General features: G+C 45.1%; 1 protein-coding gene and 1 long non-coding RNA gene across 12 annotated transcripts in view; one reads left to right on the top strand and one right to left on the bottom strand.

The window, feature by feature from the left end:
• Anks1a (ankyrin repeat and sterile alpha motif domain containing 1A) overlaps positions 1 to 18,227 on the top strand; it is a 151,110-nt gene that overhangs the window by 87,740 nt on the left and 45,143 nt on the right. For all 11 annotated transcript variants that reach the window (XM_048347920.1, XM_048347921.1, XM_048347913.1 and 8 more), the window contains one exon: positions 7,997 to 8,589. In XM_048347920.1, the coding sequence (XP_048203877.1) occupies positions 7,997 to 8,589 (593 nt within the window). The remainder of the gene's footprint in view (positions 1 to 7,996; positions 8,590 to 18,227) is intronic.
• Positions 8,597 to 17,783, bottom strand: LOC125352677. Its single transcript, XR_007211203.1, has 3 exons — positions 17,771 to 17,783; positions 15,205 to 15,213; positions 8,597 to 9,036 (listed from the first exon to the last, which is right to left on the bottom strand). It is a non-coding gene; the product is annotated as an uncharacterized LOC125352677 (long non-coding RNA).

The following is an 18,227-nucleotide window of genomic DNA, read 5'->3' as shown; positions in this document are numbered from 1 at the left end:
CACTGTTCCTGGCTTCTTTTTGCGCAAGGCTAGCACTCTGCCACTTGAGCCACAGCGCCACTTCTGGCTGTTTTCTATGTATGTGGTGCTGGGGAATCGAACCCAGGGCTTTATGTATACAAGGCAAGCACTCTTGCCACTAGGCCATATCCCCAACCCCATCATAAGCAGTTTCATGAGCAATTTTTTTTTTTTTTTTTTTTTTTTTTTTTGCTAGTCCTGGGGCTTGGACTCAGGGCCTGAGCACTGTCCCTGGTTTAAGGATAGCACTCTACCTCTTGAGCTACAGCACCACTTCCAGCTTTTTCTGTTTATGTGGTGCTGAGGACTCGAACCTAGGGCCTCATGCATGCTAGGCAAGCACTCTACCGCTAAACCACATTCCCAGCCCCCATGAGCAATTTTTATGAGCAAATTTCGTATATAATTTCATGAGGTCACATGGAGTTACGGGGGAGGTACTTCTGCAGCTGCTGCTGGACCTAGCCCAGGGAGTCAACAGTTGTGGTCAGTCCTGGGCAGACAGCATTCTACCAATGCAGCTGGAGGCTAGGCAGAACCAGTCTGAAACCTAATTTGGGGGAAAGTGGCCTACGGCCTTATGGAGGTTGCTGAGCTGAAATGACTTTCTTTAAGCTATATCTAAAACTAGGGTCTCACAATTCTCTCTGAAGAGCATAGTTGCTGGGGTGACAATGATGGCTTGAAAGAATAAAAGAGCCAGGCATGGTAGTACACACCTGTAATCTTGAACTCAGAAGGCAAGCCTGGGTTACATAACAAGACTGTCTTAAAAACAGGGCTAGGGATGTAGCTCGGTGGTAGAGTGCTTGTATAGGCCATAGCACAAGGCCTTGGCACTGCCCCCTTCCCCCTCAAAAAAAAACAACACTCAAGAAAAAGGATAGAAGACATGAGGAATTGGTCAGGTGGTGATCTCATAGTTTAAAAATAAGCAAACAAATAAATGAAGACTGACTAGGCCTCTGAATAAAAGGGCAATGTTTGGTAGTCAGGCTTACATTTCAGTTTTTTAATTTTTTAAAAAAGTTTTTGGTTGGTTGTGGAGCTTAAATTCAGGGCCTGGGCACTGTCCCTGAGGACTTTTGCTTAAGGCTAGTGCTCTACCACTTGAGCCACAGCTTCACTTCTGGGTTTCAAGTGATTGGAGAGAAGAGTCACAGGGACTTTTCTGCCTGGGTTGGCTTCAAACCTCAATCCTCAGGTCTCAGCCTCCTGAATAGCTAGGATTATAGGTGTGAGCCACTGGTGCCCAGCCTACATTTCAATTCTTAATCTCCCACATGTAGGCTGTTGAACTTTTTTTTTTGAAGTGCTAAACACCAGTGTCATTGATCTTCTTTAAGCCTCAATTTCCACATGTAAAGAAAGAATAACAATTCTTACTTCATGCTCATTATGAATTTTAAAAAGAAATTTCTTATCATAGTGTCTGGACAGAATAATTATTATTTAATAAATACTAACTATGGGAAGTCAGCTGAGCTAGACAAATTGGTAGGGGACTCAGTCAGTTGTTTCTTGCCACTAGGCCATATCCCCAGCCCCAGTCAGTTGTTTCTTATTTAAAAGGGCTCAACATTCCAACAACTGCAGAAGAGAAAGCAAATGTCTGTGAGTAGCAGTATTGGAACTGGCGGAAGATCAAGGGGAACAAAGAAGGCAAATGTGCTGTTAATTTAGGCACTTAGATACCATGACTATTTGGAAACTGATCTAGCAGAGCTGGTATAGTGAAAAATAGGCCCAAGGTAGAGGGGACAGACCCTTCAGGAGGAGTTCAGGTAAAGGGAAACGTAAGGTAATCAGGACTGAGTCAGTTAGGTCCCAGTGGGCACCAGGGTGAGTAGTGATGGTTCGTCCTGAAGATTCTCTACTACTGCATGTCACTGAACCAAACTGGCAGGGCTACTGGCTCTTTCCTGGTATTTGAGTTTTATTCCATTTGGTTCACAGGACTACTTAGAAGAAGCCAGTTTCTTTTGTAAAGTTGGGGGCAAGGAAAGGGAATGCAGCCTCTGTACGCAGTGTTCATATGAAGACAATGTTAGCATGAAGAACAGCTAGGAAATGGCTGCAAATGAAAAATGATGATAATGCTAGCAGCTCCCATTTACCGAAATGCTCCTTATGGGCCAGCCACCATGCTGAGTTGATTTAGGCTGATTGTATCATTGTAAATCTCAAAAGACAAATTTTCAGGGTACAGCTGTGTTTGTCCCTGCATAATAAATGGGGAACAGGTTTGACATTAGAGCTGGGACTTAAGCCCTGGTCTGACTACATCTAAAACCTGCATTTTTAACCTTGAGACTAAACCACTCATCAGAAGCTGTGCTGCTGTTTGCGATTTTTTTTTTTTTTTTTTTTTTTTTTTTGCCAGTCCTGGGCCTTGGACTCAGGGCCTGAGCACTGTCCCTGGCTTCCTTTTGCTCAAGGCGCACTCTGCCACTTGAGCCACAGCGCCACTTCTGGCCGTTTTCTGTATATGTGGTGCTGGGGAATCGAACCCAGGGTCTCATGTATACAAGGCAAGCTCTCTTGCCACTAGGCCATATCCCCAGCCCCTGCTGTTTGCGATTTTAACAACATAAGACTTGAGGGATCACAGAGATCATCTGATCATGGGTTCAGACCATCCTGAATCTCAAACCCTAGTTATCCCATTCATTCATGTTTCCAAAGAGACACAGAGAGGAATAATCACAGGGCTGAGACTGTAACCTGGAACTCTTTTTTTTTTTTTTTTTTGCCAGTCCTGGGCCTTGGACTCAGGGCCTGAGCACTGTCCCTGGCTTCTTTTTGCTCAAGGCTAGCACTCTGCCACTTGAGCCACAGCGCCACTTCTGGCCATTTTCTGTATATGTGGTGCTGGGGAATTGAAGCCAGGGCCTCCTGTATACGAGGCAAGCGCTCTTGCCACTAGGCCATATCCCCAGCCCCTAACCTGGAACTCTTGAACCTCACTTCTGCCCTTGTTGTCTTTCTCAGGCCACTGTGGACCAGATTAGATTCTATATGTCTCTCTTATTAGATCTCACCCTTCAGCATTGTCTGTGTAACCCAGTGCTAATTTCCAGCCCTCATTTAAATGGATAGAGGTGACTGAAAATGTGCAAAAGTTAAAATGTTATTATTCACAAACCACCCAGATTCCTATGGATCATCACAATAATTAAAATGCTACACAGACAACCCTTGCTTCAGCAGCTCACTGGGTAAAAGGGACACGAACACCCAGAATAAATCATGATCAGATATTGGTAAGTAAGCATGGTGGCTCAGACCCGCAATCCTCTTGAGTAGCTGGGATTGTAGGGATAGATCTGGAGGCTCCTGGTTAGAGGCCTCCTGGATTCCGCCCCCCCCCCCCCAAAAATTAAGTTCACAAGACCTCATTTTAACCAATAAAAAGCTAAATGGGGCCAGGTGCCAGTGGCTCACATCTGTAATTCTAGCTACTCAGGATGCTGAGATCTGAGGATTGCAGGTTAAAAACCAGCTAGGGCAGGAAGGTCCATGACTCTTACCTCATTAACCAGCAAAAAGCTGGAAGTAGAGGTGTGACTCAAGTGGTAGAACATCAGCCTTGAGCACAAAAGTTGAGGGATAGTACCCATGCTTTGAATTCAAGCCCTAAGTCTGGCCAAAAAAAAAAAAAAAAGCTAGATGTGGTAGTATGTAACTGTCATCCAAACTACAGTGGCTACAAGGGAAGTGTAAATAAACAGAAGGATGTGTTCCAGGCCCACCCAGGCAAAAAGGGAGACTCCTATTCCAAAAAGAATGGATACTGAAAGGATTGGATGTATGTATAGTTCAAGTGATAGAACACACTGAGTTCAAACAAACAAAAAAAGATGGGGCCTTGGAATTAGCTCACTGTTGTATTCTGTTCAGTAGAGCGGCTAAAGCAGCCCTCCCTCCCTGTGTGAGGTTTCCTTCTGTGTCTCTCCTAGAAGGGCCAACTATAAGGGCTGAGGGAAGTAGGATAGATCCTCAGAAGGAAGAACTCAAGCCTCAGGCTCTGTTCTGCCACTCCAGAATCCCTAGCATGAGGTGTGTGCTCTGCCTTTTATAATGCATAGTCTACTTCTCTTTAAGCCTGGCAAGGACTGACTACTTCAGTGCTAGCTGGTAAGCCCACTGAGGCAGGCATTTAGTACATGCTTGCTGATTAGATCAGTGGTTACAGCAACCGTTATGGGCCCATCCCATTGTTTCAACTTTCTCTCTATGTTACCATCTGTCTCTTTCTCTACCATTGAGAGTTGTAAAGATGATAAAAGTAGTGGCTACTCAGAAGTGCTTTACATCTTCAAGTACTTTTATGTACAATGTCTGATGATCCTGTGACAGCCCTGTGAGGAGAGGAAACCAGTCTCACTTATGAGACTGATTATAATATGTTGTAATGGATCATGCCTGGCAAATAATGGTGATTATTGATGTCTGTGGAGAACTTGGCATGGATCTAAATGCTTTATATGTGCCATTTATTCTCACAACAGTCCTATGAAATAAGTATTACTAAGATCTCAAAATTACAGGTGAGGATAATAGGACAGAAGTTGTCAAATAATTTGCTTCTTGATTATATATTTTTCTCTTAATCCTATATTACATTGTTACTGCCTGTTCCTTAGAGACTTTACATTATCCTGACTTTGCCAAAGAAAGAGGCACTGAGAAACAGTCATTTCACGCCTATAATCCCTAATACTTGAGAGATTAAGGCAGAAGGATCACAAGTTCAAAGTTTGCCTGGGTTATACAGTAAGACTAGCTCTCAAAAAAAAGTGGGGGGAGGATTGGGAGGAAGGAAGGAGGAATGAAGGAAGGAAAAAGAGCAACAATAACAACAAAAGGAAAAAACAAACATCCTCACACAGATCCTGAAGTTCTTAGATCTTGATCTTTTCAGAAAGCAAAATATCTATCTTAGGAAATTGCCTGAGTGAACCCCTCCCCTCTCTTTCTCTCTCTCCGTATATCTCCATATATATATATTCTTTTCATCATTCTTACAGTCCATGATATATTACTGGTGGATAGTGGTTTCTGTGGTGGAATTATGATTCTTAGAGTCAATTTCCTTCCTCCATAAGTTTCCATTCCTTCTTACTGCCCACTTCCTTCCTGGCATCTATCTGGTATTGAGTTCTTGGCATTTGCCTCCCTTTCTTCATTGATGGCCGGCATGAATGAGTAGCTGTTTGACAGGGCCTTCATTGTCAGCTCCCACAGCAGCAGGCAGAACATTCTCTGTGGCCTGGGTTCTGAGGGCAACCAGGCAGGGTGAGCCAAGCAGGCTATTGGCTCTCATATTCTTTTCCAGCTCGTTATCCTCCACCCACAAATTGTTAAATAAGAAGCTAGAAGCTGAGCTGGGCACTAGTAGCTCATGCCAGTGGGTAATCCTAGTTACTCAGAAGGCTGAGAACTAAGGAACATGGTTTGAAACTAAGGAACATGGTTTGAAGCAAGTCTGGGCAGGAAAGGAAAGTTCATGAGACTGTTATATCCAATTAACTACCAAAAAGCCAGAAATAGAGCTGTGGTTCAAGTCGTAGAGCTTTTAGTGAAAAAGCTAAGGGACAGTACCCAGGCCCTGAGTTCAAGTGTGCGTGCGCACACACACACACACACACACACACCTAGAAGCTGATGCAAAGGAGTACATGCAGTCAGAGGGACATTGCACCTTGGATAAGGATCTGTAGACAGCTGACCATTACAGTATTGTTCCAGAGATGGCAAATTTTGCAGCCTGGTTGGCTCTGAGCAAGTACTTTCGACCTGGTCCACTCTTAGATGGTTAGGTATCATCCTCTCTGTGGCCCCAACATGCAGTATCACTAGGCAGCTTTATACTGGCTGACAATTGTTATAAAGGGTGTTAGAAGCCGTGAAGTCATGGCTTCCTGAGGCCCCAGTTAAGCTGAATGGAACTCATGCACTCAGCATTCTTCCCTGAAGAACTGATTGTAGTTGTTGAGGGCTTGTTCAGTGCTTAGGACCTGACCTTTGTGGTACAGGATTTATGAGTTGGGGGTATGAAAGTTCCAAAGGGGTCAAGTGCAGAGGAGGGAGGCAGCAAAGTTCATACTCCTGTGGGCTACTAATCAGCCATTAGGGGTGAGAACTGCCTGTCCTGTCCCTCTGCTGCCTCTGCAGCTTTGCCAAAAGCTGTGGAGACAACCACGCAAGGCAAGTGAGTGGAAATGTCCAGCTCAGACCCCAGAAATTCAGCCTCCTTGACAGAGATGGCTGTTGGAGTCCTTCTTAGGGCTTTCCCAGACCCAGCGCTGTGGGACACAAAACATCACGTTTGTACAATGTACATCATGTTTGCAAGTTGCTATTTACCCCTCGTTTCTAACTTTCCACTTGAAGACTGAACTTCCAGAAAGGGCCTCAGGGCTGCAGCCAGAGGGAAGAGTAGTTCTGTGTGCACACAGTAGGACAGGTGCCAGGCAGAGCTGTGTAGTCTACTGATGGGGAAGAGGTATGTCACCATGGCCTGTTGGGGACTGGGGTTCTCATCGCTCTCATAGCAGTGAAAGGATTTGTATTGATCATGCAGTCCAACTCATTTTAGACATGGGGGCTCAGCAAGATGAAGGATGAAGTCACTACTGCCAAGGCCACACAGCTGTAGAACAGCATAGCCAGGAGCATAGCCAGAACTTACAACTCCTCCTCCCCACTTGGATAAAACACTGCCAGCAGATGGTAGATTCCTTGTCTGTAAAAGTGCTTGAACTTGACGCTTTCAGTTCTAAAGTTCTCTGATCTCAGAATTCATCAGTTCTTGGGTGCCTTGGACAAACTAGGTAGTTATTCAGTACATGTGCTACTTAGAAAGAAAATAAGCTTTGGAATGTGGCCTGGTGCTAGACATGGCGTAGCTTTTGCTGAGCATGCAGGCAAAGTCTTTAAGGGGACTGAGTTCTTTCAGGGGAAACCTCTGGGTGTCCCCATGTGTGCTGATCTGAGACACAGATTTAGTCAATTTAGTGCTACTTCGGGCAGAAGTTTCTGAGTGTACAGTAGTCATTGGCTTTGTAAGCCAGTCGGGTCAGATTTCTAGGATGTTGGGGAGGTCTCCAGAGGACTGCAAATGTCTCCTGGCATTGACAAATTAGACCATTTCATTTTTTCAGTGGATCAACTAAGGTTAAACTTAAACAAATATGAGCAGCTGGGAGGCTTTGGCAGGAGTGAGATGTGCATATCCTCAAAGGAAAAAAAAAAAGAGAAAAGAAAAATTGTGTGTTCCCCAAGGAAGGAAGGAAGGATGAGGCGTGGAACTGAATGGCCTCCTCTGAGGAAGGAAGCAGTTATTTCTCTGCTGCTTTATTTTGCACTTTCAGTTAAGGAATTCCAGAAGTTGCAGGTTGTGGATCATGACCTCCATTTTTTTTTTTTCCTCTGTTGCTGCTTGCCAGAGGAAGGGAGGGTGGGTGGCTCTAAATAACACTTTGGCCTTTATGGAAATGTATCAGATGTTCCAGGAGTGAGTGTGCGTCTCTCTCTCTCTCTCTCTCTCTCTCTCTCTCTCTCTCTCTCTCTCTCTCTCTCTCTCTCTCTCTCTCTCTGTTCACTCTGTCCTTACTTGTGTCCTTTCTGTAGGATATACTTAGCACTTCTCCTAGCCTTATATAGCAAGGTCTGGTCGTTAATGTTAACGGAGATCTTACAACAGGGATGGCTGCCAGATAGTATTAATCAGGCCAGTGTTTGGAATTTCATAAATGCTCTGACTTTGGTTACAAATTGAACATGAAGAACAATATGAAGCTGTTTTCTCCTTTCCCCTTTCTTCTTTCTCTCTCCCCCGTTCCCAGCCTGTCCAACTTCTCTCTCTTCCTGTCTGCTTTGGAATTATTCTACTCTGCCGTACGCTTGCTGCATTGGAACTTTGTTGATTTTTGCCACGTTTAATTTTTTATTTCTCTCTGTCCACTCCAAGACCACAGGCGGAGCAGCGGTAGCCGGAGCCAGGACTCTGCGGAGGGGCAGGACGGGCAGGTCCCGGAGCAGTTCTCAGGTCTCCTCCACGGCTCCTCCCCAGTGTGCGAGGTTGGGCAGGACCCTTTCCAGCTGCTTTCTGCCACTGGCCAGAACTATCCAGACGGGTCCCCCCAGCAGGGCGCCTGCCACGAGGCCAGCATGCAACTAGAGGAGACGGGTTTGCATACTCCTGGAGACCCTCAGCCCCGCGTCCTGGACCAGAGCAACCAAGTCGGCTACCCAGCAGGCCTGCCTTCCTCCACCAACAGCCGAGCGCACCCTGAGACTTTGACTCTCCTAGCACCTCTGCACCCTGGTGGTGCTGAGGAAGAAGGAGACCGGAGCGGGGCCAGAAGCCGAGCCCCTCCCACTACCAAACCCAAAGCTGAGCTCAAACTCAGCCGCAGTTTGTCCAAATCTGACTCTGATCTCCTGACCTGCTCACCTACTGAGGACGCTACAATGGGGAGCCGGAGCGAGTCTTTGTCCAACTGTAGCATCGGGAAGAAGAGGCTAGAGAAGTCACCGTCCTTTGCCTCCGAGTGGGATGAGGTAAGGTCAATGTGACGTCACAGAGCTGGGCTGGCCAGGCCCAACATAGCCCACCACAGCTCCTGGGACCAGGATCTGGGCCAAGGTTGCTTTGGTTCCTTTATTCCATGCCCAGTGTGTTTCTGCCAGTGATGAGGATGGCCAGCCCCAGAGAGCCTGGGTCACAGAGGACAGACAGGTCCATGAATGGTTAAGCTTGAGGGTGGAGGCCGCAGCCGAGCAGGGCTGAGGGAGGGACGGTTCCTAGAAATGACATGTTATTGGAAAACATTTGGAGCCCATAAGCCCCACTGGGGGATCATGCTTACCCTGAAGGTACCAGAAGGATTAGAACTCTTCTTGTGAGTTATTCAGGAAGCAGAGGGAAGAACCAGGGCTAGCAGGGACCTAGGGGTAGGCAAAGGGGAGGACTTGGTGAGAAGCTGCTGAAGTGATGTCAGAGTGGGGCTTTATTATTTTTTTGCCAGTCCTGGGAATTAAACTCAGGGCTTGGGCTCTGTCCCTGGCTTCTTTTTGCTCAAGGCTAGCACTCCACCACTTGAGCCACAGCACCACTTCTGGCTTTTTCTGTTTATGTGGTGCTGAGGAATTGAACCCAGGGCTTTCATACATGCTAGGCAGGCACTTTACCACTCAGCCACATTCCCAGAGTGGATCTTTTCTATTCTGGGATACTGTGATTATTCTTGCTGTATTCCCCTAGAAAACCAGATGTCTCTCCCAGCAAAAGCGTCCTGCCCATCCCACATTCCCGAGTTTGTGAGACACAGGACTAGGTGGTTCACATTAGGATTGGACTGGAAAAATAACATTTGCAGTGGGAGGCCCAGGTTCTTTTCATAACTATTCTCACAAAATAGTTAGAACTATGTACCCAAATATTTCTCAGTGACTTGTGGCATGTGTGACTGGGCAGAAGAATGCATGTGAAAGATTGGTAAACACTGGAGAATGTTGGAGTGCTACCTTTGTAAGCTTCTTACTGGGAGGGAGTTGTCCTTGAAGTGGACTCAGTCTGTCTCCCAGGAATAATCTCGAGATGCATTTAGCTCTCCACGAGGAGGGCACACTACAGTTGTCATGTCCATTTGTACATTCTGTAGACTTAAGGCCCAACCCAATTGTGTTGGATTGTAGCATCAAAGATATGTAAACCAAAGCCAGTCCCATTCCCTGGGTGGGAACAGGGCGGGGACAATTAATTCCCTCAACACTGCTATCTCCAGATAAGATGCCGCGTAGGTATCTGTTTAGTCAGACTGGAGTCCTTTGCAAAAGTTTTCATTGCGTAGTCAACAAAGACTTTGTGAGTCTATACCAGATGCCCAGCCACTAGTGGAAAATCACCATGAGTGAAGTAGCTCTCAGGGTCCCCTAGAAAATTACACACACACACTGTGTGTGTGTCTGTGTCTATGTCTGTGTGTAGAGTAATGTGTTTTTCAGAATAGTTTTAGTAACATACAGTCAACTCCAGGACACAGCATTTAGGACTAGGATGGAGATCTGTGAGGTATGCTCTGAACTTGTGAAGAGCAGTGGGAGACCTTCTTCAGAGGGAGATGTGTGAGGGTGGAAGGAGGATCCAGAAAGAACACAGAAGTGGATTAGACATGGAATGAAATAATTCTTGCTCAAACCAGATTAAGGTAACTGGAGAGGAGAAACAACATTGTGGAGCAGGGAAAGTTAAGGTCGTGTGGTTTCTATGGCCTTGAGTGTCCATAAGGGAGACTAAGAAGGAAAGATAAGAGGTGAGGTATGGAGCAAACTCTACAAGGACCTTGAACTTGAGGCTGAGAGATGAGTAGCTGGGTGATAGCTAGAAGGCAATATCCTCAGATCCTTCAAAAGTGCCAGTGGAATGAATTGCTGTTTCCTTAAAGCACACTCTTCCTTGAAAGGTCATGGTGATTGGTGATTGTTTGCCTGTTCACGTCCTGTTAGCATACTGCATTACTAGGAATTCTACAGGCGCTGCCATTTCCTCTTAGAAAAGAAGCAAAATCACTGAGACAAGAACCCAACCTGACTGAAGCCATTCATTTGTGCTCATAAGTAGTTTCCCTTCTGCTTCTTAATGTGGAAAGGTTCATGTACTGACACCACCTTTGCAGGTGGAGATTACCCCTGTAATTCTCTGGCTGTGGGGAGCCAGGGACTCTAGGTGGTGAGGGCCAGTTCTGCGGTTGCCTGAGGTCCTAGAAGCACTGCTATCTTTTAAATTTCAAAACATTAAAGATGAATAAGGCCTTGTTGGAAAGAATCTAGAGGATTGAGAATTGCTTATATAGTTAATATCAATAGGACTCCATGGATAACCCTGCAACTTTTTTTTCCTTTTTTGCAGTTATACAGATTAAACACAGGGCCTTACACAGGGCCTTGCCTTCCTAGGCAAGCTCTACCCCTGAGCTAACCTCAGGACCCTCAGCATTGCTTTTGAATCACAGCATACTTTCATTTTGTGTTTCTTTCTTAACTCAGAAGTTTCTTCTAGTGACTGGCATTAAACTCAGGCCTTTGGCAAGCTTTCATTTAAAAAAAAAAAAAAAGCCTTGGTTAATGGCTGTGCACCCTTGCCCTGACCAATGATGAAGGTTGCTTTGACATATCCTGTGCAAGATAATGTTTCTTTGTCAGCCATCTGATCCCCAGTAGTGGGGAAACCCAGCTAGCTCCCCATTGAGACCTGGGAGAGACAAGGCTCCTCGGGCAGCTGTGTGCTGAGTCTGGCCACTGCTCCTAGAAGGTAGTGCAGGGCCAAGATGGGCTGGCACCACCACTGACTCCACTTTGGTACATGATGGGCTCACTAAGCCTCAAGTTCACTATCATTATGTGTGAAACAGGCTGACAGGTTTGTGTTTCCAGGTTTTACAAAGTAAGAGATGCGTTTAAATGCACAGCTCCTGGCTTGCATACTTTTCTGGTTACCTGGCAGATACTAATATTGCTTTGCCTGGAGGTTTGGAGAATTGGAACAGAGTCCTGGAATGGGTTCTGACTTTAGATAAGGCAGTACCCAGGTGGTGGTGTGGTCCTCAGGGGTTCGGAGGTGACGGTGTGATGGGGAAGCAGAGGAGGTCCTGCATGGCCCTGCCCCCACACCGGAGAGAAGAGACTGCTTGGCCTGGGAAAGTCAGTAGGCCGCTCCTAACTAAGAGAAGAGAGGAGGCTAGAGAGTAATCCATTTTTCAAACATTGTCTGCATAGTAGCGATCAGTAGCTGGTTGATTGGGCTGATGTTCTCTAGTTGAGGAACCCGACTAACAGATGTGGAACATGTGTATTATTGCTGGTTTAACACAGCCCTAGTGAACTGCCTAAGACAGGAGGATTTCCAGGTTAGTGTCAGTTCTCAAGATACTATCCACTAGTGACACTAGCATTCTCCTTATTTTCTATCATAGTTTTCTATCATAGTTTTGGTATCAAAGAAGTAATAGATGTTTGCCTTTTAAAGAGGGCCTCTAACTCAAGCTCCAGTCTTCACCCTTGGAGCACGCTAGATGGTAAACTGAGAATCAGTCCACATATAAAAGAAACTTTAAATATAATCAAGGAAATCTGTCTGGGAAGGGAGCGGAGAGGATGGGGAGGGTGACGAGGGGCTGAATCTGATGATGGGCATATTACGATGAAAGCCCCTGTACAACTAATTGATGCTAGGAAAAAATACCTGTGTAGACAGAAAGTGAGAAAAATCACCTACATCTTTCTATGAATAAACTATGCTATGATTTGATTTATATCCAAATTTGGGGCCTTAGTATATTCATTGATTTGTAATGTTCTTACCTAATTACTATACATTGCAGATACTATGACAGGGTATATAATCAGAATTCCGACCTTCCTTCTTATTTATTTATTTATTTGTTTGTTTGTTTATTTATTTATTTATTTTTGGTGCCAGTTCTGGGGCTTGAACTCAGGGCCTGGGTGCTGTCCCTGAGCATTTTTGCTCAAGACTAGTAGTGCTCTACCACTTGCGCTATAGCTTCACTTTTTGGCTTTTTGGCTTTTTTGGTACAGACTTTTCTGCCTGGGCTGGCTTCAAACTGTGATCCTCAGATTTCAGTCTCCTACGTAGCTAGGATTACAGGTGTGAGCCACTGGTACCCAGCTCCTTTTTAAGGAAAAGAAAATGTGTTGGAGATGGAGCCCAGAGCCACCCACATGCTAGGCAAGTGCTCTGCCATTAAGCCACATCCCAGCCCCTCAGCTCTTCAGTCTGAAAGGCTCAGTAATCTGTTGTATGGTTATACCATAGGTTGGTTGGCTCCTTGCTTAAACTCTGGTTTCTAGATGTTGTACTTACCATTTTCTACCTGCCTTTCATTCTTTTCCCTTCTCTCCTATGGGTCCTGCGTTAATAGGCCAAGGGGATGTTGTATCGGCCATGTCCCTCTACTGACGACTACATTCCTGAGAGGAATCTCCTTAGCAGTTCTGTCCAGGTTCTAATAAGCAGTTTCCTCCTGCTCTCCTCCCAGGCAGGAGCTCTTCGTTGTGACTAGCTCCCTTCCCTTGTTGCTCTTCCTGCATCCTACCTAAACCTGCATAAATAATAATCCCTTTATTAAGCTCCTTTATTCGCCCTGCTGGAATGTGCCATCTTTTCCCTGTAGAGACCCAGTTCCTGTCACCTCTCAGAAAGTGTGGACAGCTGTATGGCTATAAACCTGGCTGTAGCGTGTCAATCAGAAACTAGTTTTCATTTGCAAAGGGACTGGAAGGCTTGGCTGTTCAGGAAGCTGTGTAAATAATTATTGTACCGTTTGTAAAATAATAAGAAAAAAGGCCATACAGGTACAGTGCAAATAACTTTTTTGTTTTCCAAAACTTGTCCATCTATGGTAGGTTGAACCTGAAAATCCAGAACCCTTTGGTATCAAGGGCTGGCTTTAGGAGTAACAAGAATAACTTTCTGGTTGGGTTGTGGTTTGTATGAAGTCCATGGGGTCAGCTCAGTCTCTCTCATACCTGTCTTTGAGTGGATTGAAGTTTATGAAAGGAGAAACCACCGAAGGCTGCTTGTCTACTTAGCATAAACATCTGAGTCATTTCAAACTTGGCTGAAGGCTTAAGTGATAAATCTGTGTTTTGAAATCAGCTTTCATAAATATTAAACAAGTGGGGAATGGGTGAAGAGCAGGGAGGTGCTTTTGTATGCATTTTGCATAAGCTGAGAATAATTTCTGGTTAAGAATATCTGTTTTGGGAATATCTTGGCCTTGTCTGAAATGGTAGCTGAGGGGACGCAGGGCTCTTGAGATGTGAAGTGCCCCAGCAGGGAGGGCACCCTTCCAGCTTAGTCCCTCCCTGCCCTTTCCAGCACTGTCCCATTAAAGGCATGATGTCATCAAGAGGAAAGATGATTGGTTCAACTCCAGGGAGGCTTTGGCTGCTTTTAACCCCTGACAGTTGGGGATACAGAAAGAATGGCAGCCTTGTATGTAACTTCCCCAGATTTGAGCTGCTACTGATAATTGCTGGGCTTCCCACACGCATTTCTGCTGTGTACATTGTTCTTACTCTGTAAACAAGATCCCTTTTTACCGAACCAAGCTCTCCCACGCTAAACAAGAATGTGACGCTCCCACCTCTGGGGACAGATTGGAGCCTGGAATGTCTATTTAAATTGCTTCCTGGTATACACAGGAGTCACAGTCTTTATCCTAAGGAAACATTCTCTAGGTCCTTTGGTGGTCTGTTCATTTTTAAAATTTCACTTATTTGTAGGCAGCCCCCACTTTGGCCTTTCTATCAGGTCAAGTGATAAAAACACACCCACATATATGCACTTCTGCACCTGGTGGTCACAGAAGAAACATGGGGTATGTGGACAAGCTAGGCCAGTCCTGTCTCTGCAGTTAGCCTTGCTGGGAAGGCTGTTAATCTCCCTCTGTCCTTGGGAACCAGTCAAGGTCATCAGCTTCTCTGGGGTTCCTCTTTGCTGTTCCTCCCCTTTCACTCATCTTTTCCCTTTGCTCTTCCCTCTTTTGTGTTCTTGCCCAACTCCCTTTCTCCCTCCTTTAACTTTCCTCATTCCATATCCTGTTTTTCTTAACAGCCATTCCTTCTCTGCTCTCTCTCCCACATGGGTTTTCTCCTGGCTTCCCTTTTTAATATGTGTGCTAGCGTTTCCCATGTTTATATTCTTTACAGCGGCTTTGTCACCACCTGCACTGCCTGCCTGTCTCACCCAGTCCAGTCCTATTCACCCGCAGCTACGGGGGGGCCCCAGCGAGAACCCAGCGACAATCAGTGGGAAACAAGAATTTCCCTTTCCTCCCTTATCTGTTGTGTTGTAGTTTTTTTAAACACGACCAAAAACTTGGGTGATAATGAATGTTGATGAATAGATGAGAAGAATTCTGCTATATTCCAGTGCATACAAGTTTAGAGAATTATAAAAAGAAACATTTTCTGCATTTTGTTTTCATTTGACACTGGGTCTCTCTCCCTCTCCCTCCCTCCCTCTCCCCCCCCCCCCCCCCACGCACGCATACATATATATCTCCCAGACTTCAAGGTTTCGTGCTGGAATAACAAGCAGGCATCATCATGTCTGGCTCATACGCTTTTATTCTGGTTTTGTATCTTCACTTTTTGTTTCTCTAGTTAGTTAACACCAGTAGACGCTAGGCATTGATTTTATATGATTTAGTGAATACTAGTTTGTCTTACCTTACGCAAAAGTTATGTCTAAGATGTAAATAGAAGTATTGCTACATAATTAATAATAATTTAAAATTGAAGAACTATACACTATTGCACTTACTCATTCAGCCAGTTTGTTGAATGCCTGCCTAGCCCAGGCACTATTGTAAGGTCTGGAGGCTCAGCAATGTGTGAACCAGACAAAACCTCTTACTTTTTTGTGGAGCTTACTTTCTGAAAGCTGGAAGGGAAAGAGAAATGCAAAAGTATAAATAAGGAAATCTTACATCATGCTCAGTGGTGCTAAGATTGCTTGTGGGGAAATAAATCTGGGACAGGGAGGGAGACTCTGGTAAGTTGAGGCCAGGAAGGAAGGCCCTTTTGAGAAGGACTAAAGAGGATGGGGGCAGGTCTGGAGGGGGAGGGGAAGCTGGAGGGACATTACTGAGCTACTCTCTCTCCCTTGCTGTGGTAAGAGAAATTTTAAATTCCATCCTACACTTACATTGTCATAGGAATATTTCTTACAACTTGACTTTCACTTTTAACTTTCTCCCACTATTGCTGCCTTGCTTTTTTCTGATTCTTCTAAGCATATAGGATGACTTTTTTTTTTAAGTATATACACATGCATCTTCTTTCTTTTAAAGCTATATTGACTTAGAATGAGTTTGGATTTTCTAAGACTTTCTCAAACTTGATTGTCCTTGTCATCCTCCTGGGCAAGGGTCATTGAGAGTTCTGAAGAGGAGAATTCTGGGTCATTATATGAGGAAATAGATTTGAATATGTGAGGATCACACAGTCAAAGCAGAAATGAAATCTCATCTCCAGAATTCTAAGACAAGGGGAAAGAATTCAAAATGACTAAGGCCACAGGATGGCAGGACTCCAGACAGCAGGAGTTCCTGGGGGTGGGGGTGGGGGTGACAGGGACCGGAAGGAAGGAGTCAGGTAAGTCTAAGCATCAGCACCTCCATGTGGAGCCCAGAGATAGCGGATCCCCCAAGGGCCATCGTCACAAGTAACTGGACAGGTACATCTTACTTCATCTCATGAGCCGAGCCGTGGCTTCAGGCACAGCTACAGCAAATCACAGAGAGGGGTGCTGGCCCTGGGTTCCCGGGCGCTGAGTTGATGTAGGGCAGGTTGTTTTAGAGGGAGTTAAAGATGGTCTGCGATGTATGTGTGCATGAGAGAGGGAGGGAGAGGGAGAGGGAGGAAGATAGATAGACAGACAGAGATATCTATAACTATATATCTAGAGATTGATTTGACTACAGGGAAGCAATTAATCTGGACCTTACTTGGGCATTTTTTGCACTCTATGTCCCTCAGAAATGTTAGAGATGTTTTCTGGCCCATGGTGTTGGGCTAGCATCCTCGAAGATGTGCTCTCTAATCTCAGCTTGTGTTTCAGTGGGAGGCCCGCCCTTCCTGCTTAGCGTTCCACTGCTTTGTCAGCTTTCTTCCCATTTGATGTTTCCTTCTGACACGACCAAGTGAGTAGCCATTGGGTAAGAAGGATGCTTGAGCCTGCAGATGCTGGAAAGGCCCAAGATGCCAAGAAGATCTTCCCCAGGCCTCTTGCTAACTTGCTCATAAGCTCTAATGACCCCATCTCTGGCACCACAGGGTCCACCTGTCCATAACTCAAGGCAGCCTGTTTGTCTGGACAGGTGGTAAATTGCCTAAGCTCACTAGGGGCCTGCAAATGACAATTTGTCTGGCAGTCTGTTTTTGGCTGCCCTGATTTCAAGAGCCAGGAGACTTTAGTAAACACTAAATGGTATGTTTTCTAATTGTTCTGGTTCCTTTCCACTTTGGATCTTGTTATTTTCATCAGAACATTCCCCAAACCATGAGAGTGTTGTGTATCTGTTGTGTGTGGACATACTGTCTCGGGGTTGCTACTGGAAAATAGCTGGCATTGCAATGTGGGATCCTGGAGAAATTGTCCTCCTGGAGCTAGCGTTGGCACAGGACAATACAGAACTCTGTGAGACTTGAGGTATAGTAGAAGAGAGTGTCCTCATATCTCACATCCTCCCAGGTTGCTGGAATTCCAGGCATCATGCCCAGCCGTATGGCTGAAAATGTAAAAGTACCAAAGAGCTAGCTACTGGTGGCTCACACCTGTAATTCTAGCCACTCAGGAGGCTGAGATCTGACGGTTGTGGTTCAAAGCCAGGAAAATTCTCAAGCCTCTCATCTCTAATTAACCACCAGAAAGCTAGAAGTAGAGCTCAAGTTATATAGTGCTAACCTTGAACTATAAAGCTCAAGAACAGTGCTCAGGTCTGGAGTTCAAGTCCCAGGATGGACACACACACACACACACACACACACACACACACACACAAATACACAAATATATATACACACACAAAGAGCATATAATGAGGAATAATCCTTCCTCCTTACCCACAGTATTCAATTCTTCTCCCTAGTTTTTAAAAATAACCTTCCAGAAACATTTGTGTATTTATAAGCAATTCAGACATGTAAACACTTTTCTTTTTAAGATAAGAAAAATCACTCTCAGTACATGAAGAATTTTCTCTTTTAATAGTTTATAGTATTTCATAACTTATTTTTCTATGTTTTACCAATGTGGTAGTCAGCCTTCAATCTCATTTTGATTGAGATTGGCAGTGTTACCTTTTTTAGTTAGTGTTCCTGCTTGGGAGAGGTTGTCTTTTTGAGACAGTTTCTCACTGTGTCACCCACACTAACCTCAGACTTTCCATCCTCCTGACTTAGCTTCCCATGTGCTGGGATTATGGATGGGTACCACCACACAGCTTAACAATGTTGTTGTTCTATAGTCTTAAAGTGCATGTCACTTATTATGAATGAAGTTGGCCTCTTTTCATACATTTGAAAGCCATTGTTTTATTTTCTAGATTCCTTTTTTTGTTTTGGTGCCAGTACTGGGACTTGAATTCAGGGCCTGGATGCTATTGCTC

The sequence above is a fragment of the Perognathus longimembris genome, chromosome 6 (assembly GCF_023159225.1).
Source record: "Perognathus longimembris pacificus isolate PPM17 chromosome 6, ASM2315922v1, whole genome shotgun sequence".
Lineage (NCBI taxonomy): Eukaryota > Metazoa > Chordata > Mammalia > Rodentia > Heteromyidae > Perognathus > Perognathus longimembris.
The sequence above is the reverse complement of the archived record's forward strand: the minus strand, read 5'-3'. Positions and strand labels throughout refer to the sequence as shown.